This window comes from Monodelphis domestica, chromosome 5 (genome assembly GCF_027887165.1).
Source record: "Monodelphis domestica isolate mMonDom1 chromosome 5, mMonDom1.pri, whole genome shotgun sequence".
Classification (NCBI taxonomy): domain Eukaryota; kingdom Metazoa; phylum Chordata; class Mammalia; order Didelphimorphia; family Didelphidae; genus Monodelphis; species Monodelphis domestica.
Genome location: NC_077231.1, coordinates 258,530,584 through 258,547,568, shown reverse-complemented (window position 1 = coordinate 258,547,568; position 16,985 = coordinate 258,530,584). Strand labels below are relative to the sequence as shown.

Genomic DNA, 16,985 nt, shown 5'->3' with positions numbered 1-16,985 from the left:
AAACTTTAAAGTACTATATAAATGAAATGCCATATTTAGTGTTCTTAATAAAGTTTTAAAAGGTTTATGGGGGGCAGCTGGGTAGCTCAGTGGATTGAGAACCAGGCCTAGAGATGGGAGGTCCTAGGTTCAAATTCGGCCTCAGCCACTTCCCAGCTGTGTGACCCTGGGCAAGTCACTTGACCCCCATTGCCTAGCCCTTACCACTCTTCTGCCTTGGAGCCAATACACAGTATTGACTCCAAGACAGAAGGTAAGGGTTTAAAAAAAAAAAAAGGTTTATGGCATGACATACTAGTGAATTTCTTCCCTATTTCATCTGTTTAAAACAAAAACCTTCAGCAGCTTCATACCAAAACAAAATGTAGATGGTAATATTTTCCAACAACAACAAAAAAGTTTGCAAAGCACTTGGAGCTCTTCAGAAAGTAACATGACTTGTTCATTTCGTAATTGTTATATTTATATAGATAATTTATAATTATTCATTGCAGCACCCCCAGATTCAAAAGGAGTCACAATATATCAAGTACCTATGCTGTGATGATGCAAGAACTCTAAATCAGTGGGTCACTGGAATCAGAATTGCCAAGGTGAGAAATCTTTCTATATTGACTGTATAGAAATTATCTGATCTCTTGCCTTGTGTCCAACCTAGAGCTTCAGTGTGGAAAAAAGAAAAGACTTGGCCTTGCATCTATCCACAAACTGTCTTTTATTCGTTGACCAATTGACATCTGAGAGAAGTAAAAGAAACCCATGCATCTATAATAATGTGGAAAGTCATCTTGCATAAGCCTCCTAAAAACCATTACTCATTCAGCATGTTGTAAATAAGTTGCATAATAACATAATCTTATTAATAATAATGAATACTAATAGTAACAGCTAACAGCCTGAGTAAGAGAGGAAACAAGAAAAACGTGTATATCCTGCATAGGTAGTTCCTTATTTTAAAACAATTTTTCTGTATGGCTTAGTGAATTATTTTTTAATCACCCTCAGACTTAAAGGGATGAGCAGGGTTACAAACAATTCAGTCAAGACAATGAGTATTTGATGACAAAGACTATATTTGCCTGATACATTTAATCAAACAGACTGTATCTGTGGGTTTTTCTTTTTTCTCTCTCTGTAGTACGGAAAGATTCTCTATGACAACTATCAAAAGGCTATGGCAAGAGCTGGACTTGCCTCTCGGTGGTCTAACCTAGGGACTGTGGACCCAACCACTACTACACAGACCCCCTCCAAAGGTATAAAGAGAATTTGTTTATTAAGTGGTTGGCTGCACTAAATGACCTTTGTGTTCCCTTCCAGTCCAGGAAATCTGGACTCCCATCAATCTCTGCATTTTAAGTCTCATTTTGTAAAAATGGATCTCCTGAGAGGTCCTTCAGGGATACCATTCAACTATGTCTTTCCCTGTCTAGTAAGAATTAGTACTACTATGTCTGGGTTCTCTATTGGGAAACCTTTCCAAACTGATGAGATTTCCTGGAAAAGGCACTGGACCTGGAATTGGGACACTTGGGTTTGAATCCCAACTCAGACACGTATTAGCTTTGTGATCTTGAACTAAATCATTTAAACTCTTAGTATTCTAGGCGAGTGGTGCTAAATTCAAATAGAAACAGGAGCCATTATACTACATCTAAGGATCCTTGCAGGCTGCAGGGTAACTTAGTTTCAAAACATCATATTAGCCGTTTGATTGTATTTTTGTTTTGTTAGATGTTTCCCAATGACTTTTTTTACATTAAAACCCTTACCTTCTGTCTTATGTAAACCTTAAAAATTCCTTAGACTTATAAATGTTGGAATTTTCACCATTGGGATATTTCATACTTGGAAAATTTCTTACTGATAGTCTATTGGAATGGGAACCCCATTGGCATGGGAGGTTCCTTCTCTTCCCTTCTTCAGATTACTTTAGGACAGAAACCTTTTGCTGAACAATGGAAAGGACTTTGACCTATGCTTAAGCATAGAACAGGAATTTCTTTGAATCATGATTGATTTTAGAATTGATACAATGGAGATACTTGGAATAAATCTCCACCCTATTCAGTCCTAACAGGATTGAGTAAGGGCTGCAGCCTAGATCAAAGATTTAATCATTTGAAAATATGACCTTCAACAGACATGTGCAAAAGCCAGAAACCTCTGGGCGGTCCTGGGTTAAGCTAGAGCCTCCATTGGCACAGGGAAATTGATGAACAGTGATTGGTAGATGGGAGAACTGAGAGGAGGAACTTGGATGGTTTCCTTAAAGATAGGAGGGTCTGGAGACTTGAGGGGGGGTTGAGGAGTTTGGTCGGGGTGATTGCGGTGGACTCGGAGAAGCTTGCATTGAAGGAAGCTGAAGGTGGGGGCCTCTGAGACTGTTTCTCCATTTTGGTCACGTGAGTGATAGGGACTGATCTCTTTTCTTTGCCCCAGCTATCTAAGAGCTTGGGCCTTTTGGCCCAGCCTAAACAGAAGGGGTATTTAAGCCCTATTCCCTTCTCTCCCTTTTTCTTTCTCTCTATCTCTAATTCCTTTCTTGCTCCTATTGTAATTAAACTCCAAAAAAGGCTGACGGCTGACTTGAGTTTTTCATTTAGGAATTACATAGCTGAATTCCTTGGCGACCTTAAATTAATATATATCAGTCTTTTAAAGTGATTCCCTTGTCACACTTAGAACTGATACTAAATATTCATTTCAAGGCATAAGAGCAGTAAAGGCTAGGCAGTTTAGGTGACAACCCCAGGGTCATAGAGCTAGTTTGATGCCAGATTGGAACCTGGGAACTTCTAACTCCAGGCCTGACTCTATCCACTGAGCTACCTAGCAGCCCAAACCATAACATTTTAATCTGTTTCAAGATGCCCTTGGGAATATGAACCATGACTCTTAACATCCCTGCTCTGGACAACTCTCTAAGACAATAAGTTGCATAATAGTTACTGATGCTCATTATTTGAGAAGGTATCCTCATTGAGAGGACCCTTCCTATCCTCTTAAAATCACAGGTCTGGATCCAAAAAAATGTTTTTGACTTCACCATGATGAAATTGCTTTGTAAACCTTAAAGTGCCCAATAAGTGTGAACTTTTATTCTTCCTTTCTACTAATTCTCAAGCTGCTTAAACAGTTCAGGAGCCACACACTGCTCCTGAGCCAGTGTCCTGTTTACCACTTCCCTCAGCTTCTTGATTAGAACTGTGATCCCCTCTCTCAATGAGGTGCCCCTCTGTAGCCCTGAAGAGCAGACCACCTCCAAGGAACAGGATCACTACCCACTCACACAGGCTGGCTGTGTTAAGCTGTCAAATCCCAGGTTTGAACACAGACATGTTTCCTGTTTTCAGTTAAGGAAAGCGGTAAACTTCATCCCACACATATACATTTGAACCAGTGGGAAAGGACATAATTCAAAACTGGAGGAATAATATTTATATCTGTTTTGAAGTTTGCAAAGCACTTTATACATATTCCCTCATGTGAGCCTCAAAACAAACGTGTGAGGTAAATGCTATCATTATCTCCATTTTCTAGAAGAGGAAATTGGAGCAAGGAGAGATTAATTAAATGTCTTCCCCATTTAGTAAGTGCCAAAGGCCAGATTTGAACTCCAGACTTCCCAACTCCTAAATCCTGTACAGTCTCCATTATGCTGCCTCACTGCCTGGATATGTGAAAATGACCAGGTGATGGCTGGACCAGAATCTCGGAGAAAACAGAAAGACATGGAATCAAGGATATAAACAGAGGGCTTAACTTTAGGGAATAATAGGAATAGCTATTGTCAGTGCTTCCCTATGAGGCTTATGCAACTTTGGCAGAACGGTTTGAAGGGAGAGCTAAGATTAGGTTTTTTCTTCTCTCAGGCTCAGCCCTGACTACACAGCCCTAAATACATTGATCCAGAAATCTCCTGCTCTCTCTAGACCCTCAAAGAATTTCCATCTCTACCTGATTCCTCTTGGGGTGATCAGTTCCTGCCTAAAGATTTCCTTCCTGTATTATTGCATGCAGCCTCACAAGCATAGCCCCTTGTCTTAGTCTTCTTGCTCTCTCTGTCTCTCTCCCTCTCCCTCTCCCTTTCCCTCTTCCTCCCTCTCCCTCTCTTTCTCTCCCTCTCACTCTCCCTCTCTCTCTCTGTCTCTGTCTCTCTCCCTCTGTCTCTCTCCCTCTCCCTCTCCCTCTCCCTCTTCCTCACTCTCCCTCTCTCTCTCTCTCTGTCTCTCTGTCTCTCTCTCTCTGTCTCTCTCTGTCTCTGTCTCTCTGTCTCTGTCTCTCTGTCTCTCTCTGTCTCTGTCTCTGTCTCTCTCTGTCTCTCTCTCTGTCTCTGTCTCTCTGTCTCTCTCTGTCTCTCTCTCTCTCTCTCTCTCTCTCTCTCTCTCTCTCTCTCTCTCTCTCCCCCCACCCACCTTTCCCCCACTCCCTCTCTCTTTGTCCCTCTTTTCCTCCCTTCTTCTAGATGAGGGACTTAGGTGATCAGAATCTCTCCATCACATATTCTATGCTCCAGCCAAACTTAATAACTCTGCTGCCACAGAACCCTCTGCTTGCTTGAACCTTGCCTGTTAATAAAGTACTACGGGGAGATGCTATAAAGCAGCCAGATTTTCTAGGTTTTTTCGCAGGGCATTGTCAAAAATCCCTCATTCTGAGTAGCTGCTGCTTGTCATTTTAAAATAGAGCCAAATTTCCCACAATACACTGCTTTGGCAGATACAACAGATACTGAACTAGTACCTGACCACAGAGGGATTTCATTGGACAAGCTCAGAGAGAACCCAGGCTGTTTTCAGGCAGGAAGGCAAACTTCCTGTTCTCTATTGCCAGCCTAGAGCTTGCTACCATTGTGGTCACCAAGTCTTTGTTGTTTACCAGCACTTTACTGTGCATGTTTAAAGCAATACCCCCTAAAAACCCAGCTTTTATCACCTTTTCTCCTCTCAGTTTTGCACCCAAGCCCAAAGCACAGCCTCACAGGGGAAGCTCAGAGGGAGGCAGGAAGCCAGAGCCCATCATCTATGTGTTACCCTCTTCATAACAACAAGAGGTGGGGGAAAACACAATTAAACAAAAGCATCACTATACAAGTAAAATCAGGTTCAAGAGCATTTTGTTAAAAGATTGAAGGGAAAAGATCCCTAATACATGCAGCCTTAAGGAAGTGAAAAGAAAGTAGTCTACCCTTTGCCTTGGGACCATATCATTATATGCTCCTTTGTTCTAAAAATAATTTTGAGTATATTCATTTGTGGACCTTGTATCACCTTCGTAGGAATTGAAGACTTCTGGAGGCCGCCATGGTCTCTTTCATGAAGATAACAATCCATAGTTCAAAGGAGGCCCTAGATCTGGGTGGCAGTGCCAGAAGACAGATCACAAGCTTTGGCTGGGTCTACACAGCTAGCTCTGATACAAAATGATTAGTCAAGAGAGAAAAGTAGAAAATTGAAAACTAATTTTAATTCAGTTTTGAATATTCTCTTACCATGGCCTGTGAATTTAAACTCCTTTTTTCTTGGGACTTCACTAACACTCAAGGCAAACTTGCCTAAAGCCTGAGCTTTGTCTAGTAATTTCCTCCACTCAGGACCTAATTATCTCTCCATCTTTGTATTATTTGACTTTGTAACAGCCACCACCCACCCTAACCCAAATTCAGTTTCAGATTCAAGCTTATTCAATCAAAGGTGGCTTATCATCTAAGGATTACTACCATCTCCCTGTGAGGAAGGACTGGGGAGGAGTTGAGGTTATTCCAGCCTCCTCATTATAACGTCTACCAGTTGGGATTGTCTTAACTTTTTCAGGAGAGAGCTCAAAAATGTAGTTTCAGGCCGATCAGAAGGAGGACATACCTAGGTTTAAAAGACTATCAGCCCTCACCGTAGTGGGTCATCCAACTGGTGGCTATTCACCCACTAGGTTGACATACATATGTTGGTAATAAACTGATTTTGCTTAGAGCCTGTACCTCAGTCTACCTTTAGTAGCACCTTATTTTGTCTTCAGTAAATTTATGTGAGCTCTAGGATGGAAGGATGGGGAAATCGAGATAGACTACCTTGAGAGAGATGGCATGTGATTTGGGCTTTTAAAAACGCATGAGAGGAGCAGATAGGGGGCATGGGGGATAGAGCATCAGGCTTGGAGTTGGGAGGACCTGGATTCAAATCTGGCCTCAGATACTTCCTAACTATATAACCCTGAGCAAATCAGTTAAACCTGTTTGTCTAGCCCTTGCCCTTCAGTCTTACTTTGAGTTGTTCCTAGGACAGAAGGTAAGGGGTTTTTAAAAAGTATGAGAATTCATCAGGTAAGGAAGAGGAGATTAAACTTTAGTCATGGGGAACAGCATGCAGAAAGACATAAGGGTGCTATGTGACAGGATGGAAATAGTCTAATTTGACTGATGCAAATAATACGTGGAATGGAATGGTATGAAATGTGATGGAGGCCAGCTATGTAGGATCTTAAATGCCAAGTGCAGGAAGAACTTTCTTGGTATGTAAGGGAATGATTAAAAGATTTTAAGCAAAAGAGTGGCATGATCAAATCTATGCAGTGGTGGAAGGAATGGGTTGGAGGGGAGTGGGGTATGTCAAGTGAGGAGTAAAGAAAGATAAAGGAGTAACAAAAAAGAGGGATCAGTATTTTTAAGTATGGATAAGCAGGAGAATGGTAACACTATGAATGGAAATGAGGACATCAGAAGAAGAAGCAGGTGGGGGAGTGAGGAGGGAGAACAGTAGAGGATGATAATAATTTCAGGTTTATATATATTGAATTTGAAATCTGAGAAGTCATTCAGGTAGAAATATTCCATATCCAGTTGAAAATATGTCTCTAAAAGCTTAGAAGAGAAATTAGGGTTAGATACATAGATAGTCCACAGAGAAGGCATATATTTAGAGCTAGGAGGAACCTCAGAGGTTATTTGCTACCAACTTCCTCCACTATTTTACAAATGAGGTTCAGGAAGGTTGAGTTGCCTAAAATCACCTAGACCAGCATTGGCAAAGATGGCATGCATGCTGACCCTCTATCTCCTCTTCCCAGTGCCCAAGGACATTTTTTGCTTGCCCCACCCCTCAGTCCAGCTGCCCAAAGCAAGCACTTCCTCATTCATCTCTCTCTGGTAAGGGGGTGGGGTTGGGGACTCAAAGATAGCTTGAATTTGCCCTCTGGGCACTCAAACTCAGAAAAGGTTCACCAACACTGACCTAGACCTTTGACTTTGAGTCAACATTATGATAAAAAATAGTGTAAAGTCAGCAGGCATTTATTAAGTATCTACTGTGTGCTAGGCATTGTGCTAAGAACTAGGGACACACACACAAAAAAAAGGCAAAAAATTATCTTCACACTCAAGGAGCTCAAATCCAGTGGGAGAGATGACCTGCAAATGACTAGGTCCAAACAGGATATTTACATGGTAAATTGGACATCATCTCAGAGAGAAAGCACTAAGATTGAGGAAAACTGGGAAAGGTCTCCTTTATAGGTAGACTTTTGTTGAGACTTCAAGGAAGCCAGGAGATAGGAGATGAGAAGGGAGAGAATTCTGGGCATGAAGGACAGTCCATAAAAATGCCTGGAGTGAAGAGATGGAATAGCTTGTTCAAGGAATGACAAGGAGGCCAATGTCATTGGTCACAGAGTATGTGGGGACGCAGAGTAAAAGACTAGAAAGTAGACAGATATCAGGTTATGAAGGGCTTTAAAAGCCAAACAAAGGGTTTTATATTTGATCCTGATAGTAATAAGGAGAAACTAGAGTTTACAGAATAGGGGAGTGGCATGGTCAGAATTACATAAGAGAAAGATTAATTTGATTAGCTAAGTAGAGGAAGATAAACTGCTGTGGGAAGAGCCTGGAGACATGGAGATTAGTTTAATGCTACTGAAACAGTCCTATTGTGCAAGAAACTGAAGCTATTAGGTCCAGAGAAGAGCCTTGGATGGGGGAAGGATGGAGGAGGAAGAGAGGTATGTCTGTCTTCTAATACTCTAAGGGCTCTTTTCTCTAATGGGGATAAGACACTCTATTTGCTTCAGACAGAACTGGGAGCAATGAATGGTTGGTTGGTTGTTGGCCTTCATATTTTTATTTTATTTTTTATTTTATTTAGTCAATTTAGAACATTATTCCTTAATTATAAGAATCATATTCTTCCCCTCCCTCCCCTCCACCCACCCTTTTTGTAACCGATGCGCAATTCCACTGGATATTACATGTCCTTGATCAGGACCGATTTCCATATTATTGATGTTGGCATAGGGTGATCATTTAGAGTCTCCATCCCCAATCATATCCCCTCAACCCATGTATTCAAGCAGTTGTTTTTCTTCTGTGTTTTTCCTCCCACAGTTTTTCCTCTGGATGTGGATAGTGGTTTTTCTTGTAGATTCCTCCAAGTTGTTCAGGATCACTGCATTGCCACTAATGGAGAAGTCCATTACCTTCGATTGTACCACAGTGTATCAGTCTCTGTGTACAATGTTTTCCTGGTTCTGCTCCTCTCACTCTGCATCACTTCCTGCAGGATGTTCCAGTCTCCATGGAATTCCTCCACTTTATTATTCCTTTTATCACAAGAGTATACCACACATATACCACAACATATACCACAATTTGTTCAGCCATTCCCCAATTGAAGGGCATCCCCTCATTTTCCAATTTTTGGCCACCACAAAGAGTGCAGCTATGAATATTCTTGTACAAGTCTTTTTCCTTATTATCTCTTTGGGGTACAAACCCAGCAGTGCTATGGCTGGATCAAAGGGCAGGCAGTCATTTCGTGCCTTTTGGGCATAGTTCCAAATTGCCCTCCAGAATGGTTGGATCAATTCACAACTCCACCAGCAATGCATTAATGTCCCAACTTTGCCACATCCCCTCCAGCATTCATTACTTTCCTTTGCTATAATGTTAGTCAATCTGCTAGGTGTGAGGTGATACCTCAGAGTTGTTTTGATTTGTATCTCTCTGATTATCAGAGATTTAGAACACTTTTTCATGTACTTATTAATGGTTTTGATTTCTTTCACTGAAAATTGCCTATTCATTGTCCCTTGCCCATTTATCAATTTGAGAATGGCTTGATTTTTTGTACAATTGATTTATCTCTTTATAAATTTGAGTAATTAGACCTTTGTCAGAGGTTTTTGTTATGAAGATTGTTTCCCAATTTGTTGCTTTCCTTCTAATTTTGATTGCATTGGTTTTGTTTGTACAAAAACTTTTTAATTTGATGTAATCAAAATTATTTATTTTACATTTTGTGATTTTTTGCTAACTCTTGCTTGGTTTTAAAATCTTTCCTTTCCCAAAGGTCTGACATGTATACTATTCTGTGTTTGCCTAATTTACTTATAGTTTCCTTTTTTATGTTCAAGCTATTCACCCATTCTGAGTTTATCTTGGTGTAGGGTGTGAGATGTTGATCCAAACCCAATCTCTCCCAAACCTTCCTCAAATCTTCCCAGCAGTTTCCACGAAACGGATCCTGGTCCCAAAAGCTGGGATCCCCAGGCCCACCATAGATTGTCTTACTGAGGTCACTCACCCCAAGTGTATTCCACTGATTTTCCCCTCTGTCTCCCAGCCAGTACCAAATTGTTTTGATGACCACTGCTTTATAGTATAGTTTGAGATCTGGGACTTCATGGCCATCATACTTTAGAGGAACAAAATGGTGTCACTGGGTAATGTCTTTTGACTTGCACGTAAATTGGATTGAAGTGAAGCAGAGTTGTACAGTGTTGTCAGCTTCACTGTCTTTTCCAGTCACCCAAGTCCAGTGGCAAGATAAAAGTCAGGATGACTAGCGATGGCTCAGGATTCAGTGGATGACCTTGGCTTCTTCGATGTCTAATCAAGCACTAAGTGCTCTATGGTGCCTACTTCTGCTGCCTTTATAACCATTGGAACAAATTATTCTCATCTGTCCCTTCTTCCTGAGGAAGTCCCATGCTTGGGATAGATACCCCTTAACTCATTAATGGGCTTGAGGCCTATTGGTTACCCTTAACTTGGTTTAGCCTACTTGCCAAGATAGTTTACTGGGGTTGGCCACTGTGTGTGCTACAGCTTCTTGGAGCCATAGATGAGAGTTAGGTTGCAGGTGGACACCAAAGGAGGAAAGCAGTCTTTAAAAGGGCTCAACAAGACCTCACCACTGAGGCACTAGTCTTCTGTGAATTGCCCATATACCCAGCCAGGTGGCACAGTGGATAGAATGCCCAGTCAGGAGTCAGGAAGACACAACTTCAGGAGTAAAATACAGCCTCAGACACTACCTGTGTGACCCTAGGCAAGTCACTTACACCTGTCTGCCTCAGTTCTCTCATTCGTAAAATAAACTAGAGAAGGAAATGGAAAATCACCCCAATATCTTCACCAAGAAAACCCCAAATGGGGTCATGAAGGTTCAGACACAATTGAATAACAACAATAATAGAAGCAATGAATATAAATTGCAGAAAGAATTATTTCTGAACATTGAAAACTATCCAAAGGTTGAATTAGTTTTGTTGGAAAGCACTGATTTCTCACTCCTAGGTCTCCATGTAAAGTTTAAATGGACTCTTGTTGGGTTTGTTATACAAGGGAATTCTTATTTAGATATAGGTTGAAGATCTCTTCACATATTTCTATGATCCTATAATCTCTACCCTTCTAACAAAGGAAAAAAGGAAAACATTGTTCTTTTATTAAAAGCAAGGGTGTTAAAGAAAAATATTACAAAAAATAATGTCCTCCGCAATTTAGGCTGGTCTTCCTGAAACAAATTTATTGAATGTAACATTTTTAAGCCATTTTAAACATGGAGATATAGCTATTCACACTGGTCTACTTTCTTATCTCTTCAACATGAGTTTCCAACATCCTGGGAACTGACTCCAATGGAGATGCAGTCTGGCAACTGATCCTGCGGGTGGTATAGTTATAGCTACTAAAGACCCAGGGGAAAAAAGCTGTCACCAAGGTTACTGACATCAGCAAATGGTTCTAAATCAGATGATTATATCAGTGGAAATGGCATTGTTGAAGAGGAATTAATATCTGCTTTGCCCCTTTACCTTAAGGATCATGAAACATTTCCCTCTGACTTATAGCCCAGATCTTCCATACGTGTTATCCCCTCCATTAGAAAGCAGCCTCCTTGACAGCAGAGACTTTTTGTATCCCCAGAATTTAACACAGTGCTTTTGCACACAAGAAGAAATGAATCAATTATCTATTCATTCATTACTGAGCCATTCTTCTTAAGGATTAATAAAGAATTCCTTCCAGTAATCAGCATTTGAACCTAGAAATTTAAGTGTCACCGTGTCAATCATTCCATGTAGGTGAAAAGGCAATGATCCCATCTAGACAAAAATTAAGTTTGATTGGAAGGCCCTGGCCTTTGCTCTTCCCACTTTCCCAAAGGAAAAATCTGCCAAGTCAATATTTCTAGAGAAACTACAAAGGAGATTGTTGAAAAATATACTTTTGAGGAATGTTAAAGATAGCAGAAATAGAATTTCCTTTCGTAACCAGTGTTTACCCAGTAGTCAACTGTGAATAATTAGAGCAAGTACCATCTGTGATGAGAGGTTAAGAAAGCAAGGGATTAAGCAAGGATTCCTTTTGAAAATTGAATGTATTCCAATTCTAGAACCTCATAAGTGGAAAGGACTTCAATAGCCATACGGTCTAATTTCCACACCCTCCCCCCCCCACCAAATAATCCCCAATACATCATATCCAAAAAATCTACATGATTATCTCAATAAATGCAGAAAAAGCCTTTGATAAAATACAACACCTATTCCTATTGAAAACACTAGAAAGTATAGGAATAGAAGGGTCATTCCTAAAAATAATAAACAGTATATATCTAAAACCATCAGCCAACATCATCTGCAATGGGGAAAAACTAGAAGCCTTCCCAATAAGATCAGGAGTGAAACAAGGATGCCCATTATCACCTCTATTATTTAACATTGGACTAGAAACACTAGCAGTAGCAATCAGAGAAGAAAAAGAAATTGAAGGTATTAAAATAGGCAATGAGAAGACTAAGCTACCATTGTAGATGACATGATGGTCTACTTAAAGAATCCTAGAGATTCAACCAAAAAGCTAATCGAAATAATCAACAAATTTAGCAAAGTTGCAGGATACAAAATAAAAACCATAATAGTCATCAGCATTTGTATATATCTCTAACACATCTCAGCAGCAAGAATTAGAAAGAGAAATTCAATTTAAAATCACCCTAGACAATATAAAATACTTAGGAATCTATTTGCAGAGACAAACACAGGAACTATATGAACACAGCTACAAAACACTCTCCACTATAGACCTAAACAATTGGAAAAACATTGATTGCTCATGGGTAGGATGAGCTAACATAATAAAAATGACAACCCTACCCAAATTAATTTCCTTATTTAGTGCCATTCCCATTGAACTACCAAAAAACTTTTTTACTGAATCAGAAAAAAACATAACAAAGTTCATTTGGAAGAACAAAAGATTAAGGATATCCAGGGAAATAATGAAAAAAAATGTGAAGGAAGGAGGACTTGCAGTCCCAGATCTCAAACTATATTACAAAGCAGCGGTCATCAAAACAATTTGGTACTGACTACGAGACAGAAAGGAGGATCAGTGGAATAGACTTGGGGTAAGTGACCTCAGCAAGACAGTCTCTGACAAGCCCAAAGATCCCAGCTTCTGGGACAAAAACCCACTATTTGACAAAAACTGCTGGGAAAACTGGAAGACAGTATGGGAGACATTAGGTTTGGATCAATACCTCACACCCTACACCAAGATAAACTCAGAATGGGTGAATGACCTGAATAGAAGGAAACTATAAGGAAATTAGGTGAACACAGAATAGTATACATGTCAGATCTTTGGGAAAGTAAAGATTTTAAGACCAAGCAAGAGCTAGAAAAAAATCACAAAATAAAATCAATAATTTTGATTACATCAAATTAAAAAATTTTGTACAAACAAAACCAATGCAACCAAAATTAGAAGGGTAGCAACCAATTGGGAAACAATCTTCATAACAAAAACCTCTGACAAAGGTCTAATTACTCAAATTTATAAAGAGCTAATGGCCCAAAGAGGGAAGAACAATCCAATTCATTAGGGCAGAGAATTGATTTGTGCCCTATAGGAAAGTAGAAGGCTAACAAATGGACTGGTGGGTAAAGAAGCAGTACAAGGGAGGGAGAGGGTAGGGGGATAGTTTAAAAGGACTATAAAGAAAATAAGGGGGGAATAAGAAGGGAGGAAGTAGAAAGAGAAGTAAAATAAGGGTGGGAATTAGGGGAACTGATTAAAAAACAAAAAAAAAATCTATCATCTACCCTTTGCTGGGGAACCTTACAACCCACTGAAATAGTTTCTTTCAGTTCTACAAAACTCTTAAGAGTTAGGAAATTTCTTCTTGTCTCAAGTCTAAATTTGCTTCTTTACAGCTTTCACCCCTTGCTCCAGGGTTCTAACTACTGAAGCCAGACAGAACAAATTACTAAGCCTTCATGATTCCCTTCTCAAAGTACTTAAGAATTGGCTGTACTTTCACATACCCATTACTTGTTATGAGAACTCAAGAAGGAAAAAAAGGTGCTATTAGAAAAGAAAAAAATAGAAAAAATACCAGAAAATTAGAAATTGTATATTTTAAGTAGCTTTAATGTTTTGGGAGATAATAGAAGAAATAATTAAATTATCCATTTGAAAACAAAAGAGTATAGGGTACTGAGTAGCTGTTAAATAAATTTCAGATCACTCTGATTTCACATGGTGATCTCCATGAAATCAATAAACCATTAGCTGAATTCTCTAAAAATAGCGAAACTTGAATTTAAAATTCTTAATTGAAATGAAGTTTTAGGAGAATGAGGTAAATTATAAAATGGGTTTATATCAGAGCTTTTACTTCATAGTAACTTCTGAGGAATTTCAAGGGTCAATATAAATTATCTACAATTTCTAATTCTATAGTATATAACAAAGACTGGCATTTTGAAATGACTTCAATATCCTCAATGACCAGAAAGATTCAATTCTATTCATTATAATATTTATTAAGGCACAAGTAAACTAATATATTTTTATTATATATGTATATGTGTATATATATATATACATATATATATATATATACATATATATATATATGTACAGCCAAATCTTCATTAACAAAGATTGAAATAGAAAAGGTCTTCAGGTTAATACTTAACAAGGTAGTTTAAACTTCATCTTAACACATCATTCTCCGGATGCTACAGTAAATTATTTTTATATATGTTTTATATACTCTTTATAAAGGAGTTCATTTAACAATTTTGGGGGGTGTTTCTCTTACGAAATGCCGTGTTACAGCCACAGACTTTTCAAGCAGACCATCAGTATTGCCTATTACCCATGAATCTCTAGGAAAAGTACCTATACATAAACTGACATTTACTTTTAAGTTGTTTACATCCTTGCTCATCATGAAAATACATTGATTTCTTTCTTCCTCTTTTATTGGTCTTTCCTTTTTTTAGGGCACACAGTAAGCACTGTACAACCTAATGGACAGATTTCCCAGACTACAAATTCTGTTAGCGGAATTTTCCACGAGGCCCAAAGACAAGTTGAAGCAACAAAGGTATGCGTTACTCTGTGTAAATGAAATCAATACTCAGATTCTTAAGTATTTTCTTGATCTTTATCAGTATTCTACTGAAAACAGAAAATTCATTTCTCCCCACCATAAAGGCTGCTTTATTGAGCACTTCAGAGCTTAAACATTTTGTAGAAGGGGAAGCTGGATGGCTCAGTGAATTGAGAGCCAGACCTAGAGACGGGGGAGGTCCTGGATTAAAATCTGGCCTCAGATATTTCCTAGCTGTGTGACCCTGGGCAAGTCTCTTACCCAGTATTGATTCCAAGATAGAAGGTAAGGTTTTAAATATATATATATATATATATATATATATATACACATATGTATATATGTATTTCACATGTTCCACAGTAAGTAAAACAAGACTATCAGGAAGGTCTACTACACGTGCCAGAAATAAATCTCTTAGAACCCTCTTTTGTCAAAGAACCCTGTTGCTCTGTTAACCAGGCTGTCGGTTGGGATCACACCTAGTGGATGCTGAGATCCTCCTCCTCGTGGAGGCGTTGCACAATCCGTGTTCATAGACTCAAGTTTTTCCTGGCACAGTGTTTGTTTTGAGAATATTTTAAAAGTGTTTCCTGTGTGCTTTGAGATGACTGTGTGGGTAGTGTAAAACCCAAGGCTGGGGGATGCTATGAGAGAGGGGGGTGCCATTTGGATACCTGTTGGTGACGGCCGTTTCCAAACAAAATGGGACGGCAAAATTATTTATAAGATAAAATGAAACCAAGAGAGTGAATCACCCTGCTAGGTACTAAAGGTACTAATTAGAGGACCAAGGTTCATCCTCCTATCAGACAGGCAGTTTTGCAGAGGGAAAACTGTTCTGTGGCCATTCAAACTATGACTTTGGCTATGTATGAAGCAAATATTTAAAATGAGGCACAAGTGAGAGAATGTGGATGGTTCTAAAAACCCCAGGTCATAAAGCTGAGGTGGGATGTGAATTCAGGTCTTGCTAATTCCAGGTCATGCACAGTCTCCACTATACCACCTGGATGCTGTTACATTCCATTTTCAATTTTATACTATATATTATTATATCCCAAGGTGATGGGGCATAAAAACATTTTCAAATGTATCCAGAAATAATAATAGTCTCTATGAGTTTTGTCTTTGTAGAGAACAGTAAATTAATGAACTCTGATTTAAATCTAGCTAATAACTGTAGCTCATAATTATAAATTAGTTGCTAATGGCTTTGGTAACACCTCATTTGTCTATGAGAGCTGCATTGAATACATTGTCTAGAATATCTGATTTAAAAATGACTTTGAGTAATTTTGACAGCAACATGCCCCATAGCTCCTAGCCCAACTACCCGGCATTTTTTCACTTTGTCCCCCCTCTTCCTCCTGTTCACCCCACTATGGGTGCTGGGAGTTACTACAGAGGCTAAGCTTGGTTGTTTATTGGACCTCTTACCCCTTCTAAAGACTTGGGAAAACCTCCAGAGATGGTTTTTGCTTGGTATCTTGGCTCTTCTTTCAAGTCTAACAATTTCACCATGCTGTGTACTTTCTATTATGATGACTTTAATGATTTCCAAAGGGCCTATTGAAGAGAATCATTTAAATGCCTAAAACAAACAAACAAAAAAATCTGAGAAGTTAAATAGCTAAACAACTTGCAAACTTCAGTGCCCAAGCTGCAAGTAGTGGGAAGCTACTAGAATTAATTAGCGGATCCCTGCAAACCAAATAAAAGGGAAAGTTATAGGGCATGGGGGCGGGGCTTAATTTGGTATTCAGTGGGGAGAGGGTATCACATGATGAAAGGAAAAAAGTCACTATTCTGGTGAAGAATACAATTCTGCCCCGAGGAAGTGACGTAGCTGAAAGGCTTGAGTAAAGTGTGCTGTAAATGCCAACCATTAGTCTAGATTTCAGCGCACAAACAAAGGGGTGTCTTACTGGGGCCTTGGCCACCTCGGCTAGCCGGCCGGCTAACGTGTGCAGTGATACCTGCTGACTTTCTTCACTCTATGTTGCCCGCCTCTTTCCCTAGTTCATTGAATCCTTATCACAATTCTGTGTGGTGGGTAGGATGGATTGTTTGATCCATTCTTTAATTTAGGTGTCCATCAAAAGGTAAAGTGACCTGCTCAGAAAATAATAATCTGAGAACTAAACCCTTTAAAGTGAGAGGCAGGGAGCAGCGGGGTGGTTCAGTGGATGGAGAGCCAGGCCCAGAGATGGGAGGTCTTGGGTTCAAATGTGGCCTCAGACACGGTCTAGCTGTGTGACCCTGGGCAAGTCACTTAACCCCCATGGCCTAGCCGTTAGG

The 16,985-nt window shown here is 39.5% G+C and overlaps 1 protein-coding gene across 2 annotated transcripts in view; it reads left to right on the top strand.

Annotated features, from left to right (window-relative positions):
- Positions 1-16,985, top strand: part of APBB1IP (amyloid beta precursor protein binding family B member 1 interacting protein) — a 129,397-nt gene that overhangs the window by 111,176 nt on the left and 1,236 nt on the right. For both annotated transcript variants that reach the window (XM_001376084.5, XM_016426336.2), the window contains exons 11-13: positions 495-593; positions 1,139-1,256; positions 14,575-14,678. In XM_001376084.5, coding sequence (XP_001376121.3) covers positions 495-593; positions 1,139-1,256; positions 14,575-14,678 — 321 coding nt within the window. The remainder of the gene's footprint in view (positions 1-494; positions 594-1,138; positions 1,257-14,574; positions 14,679-16,985) is intronic.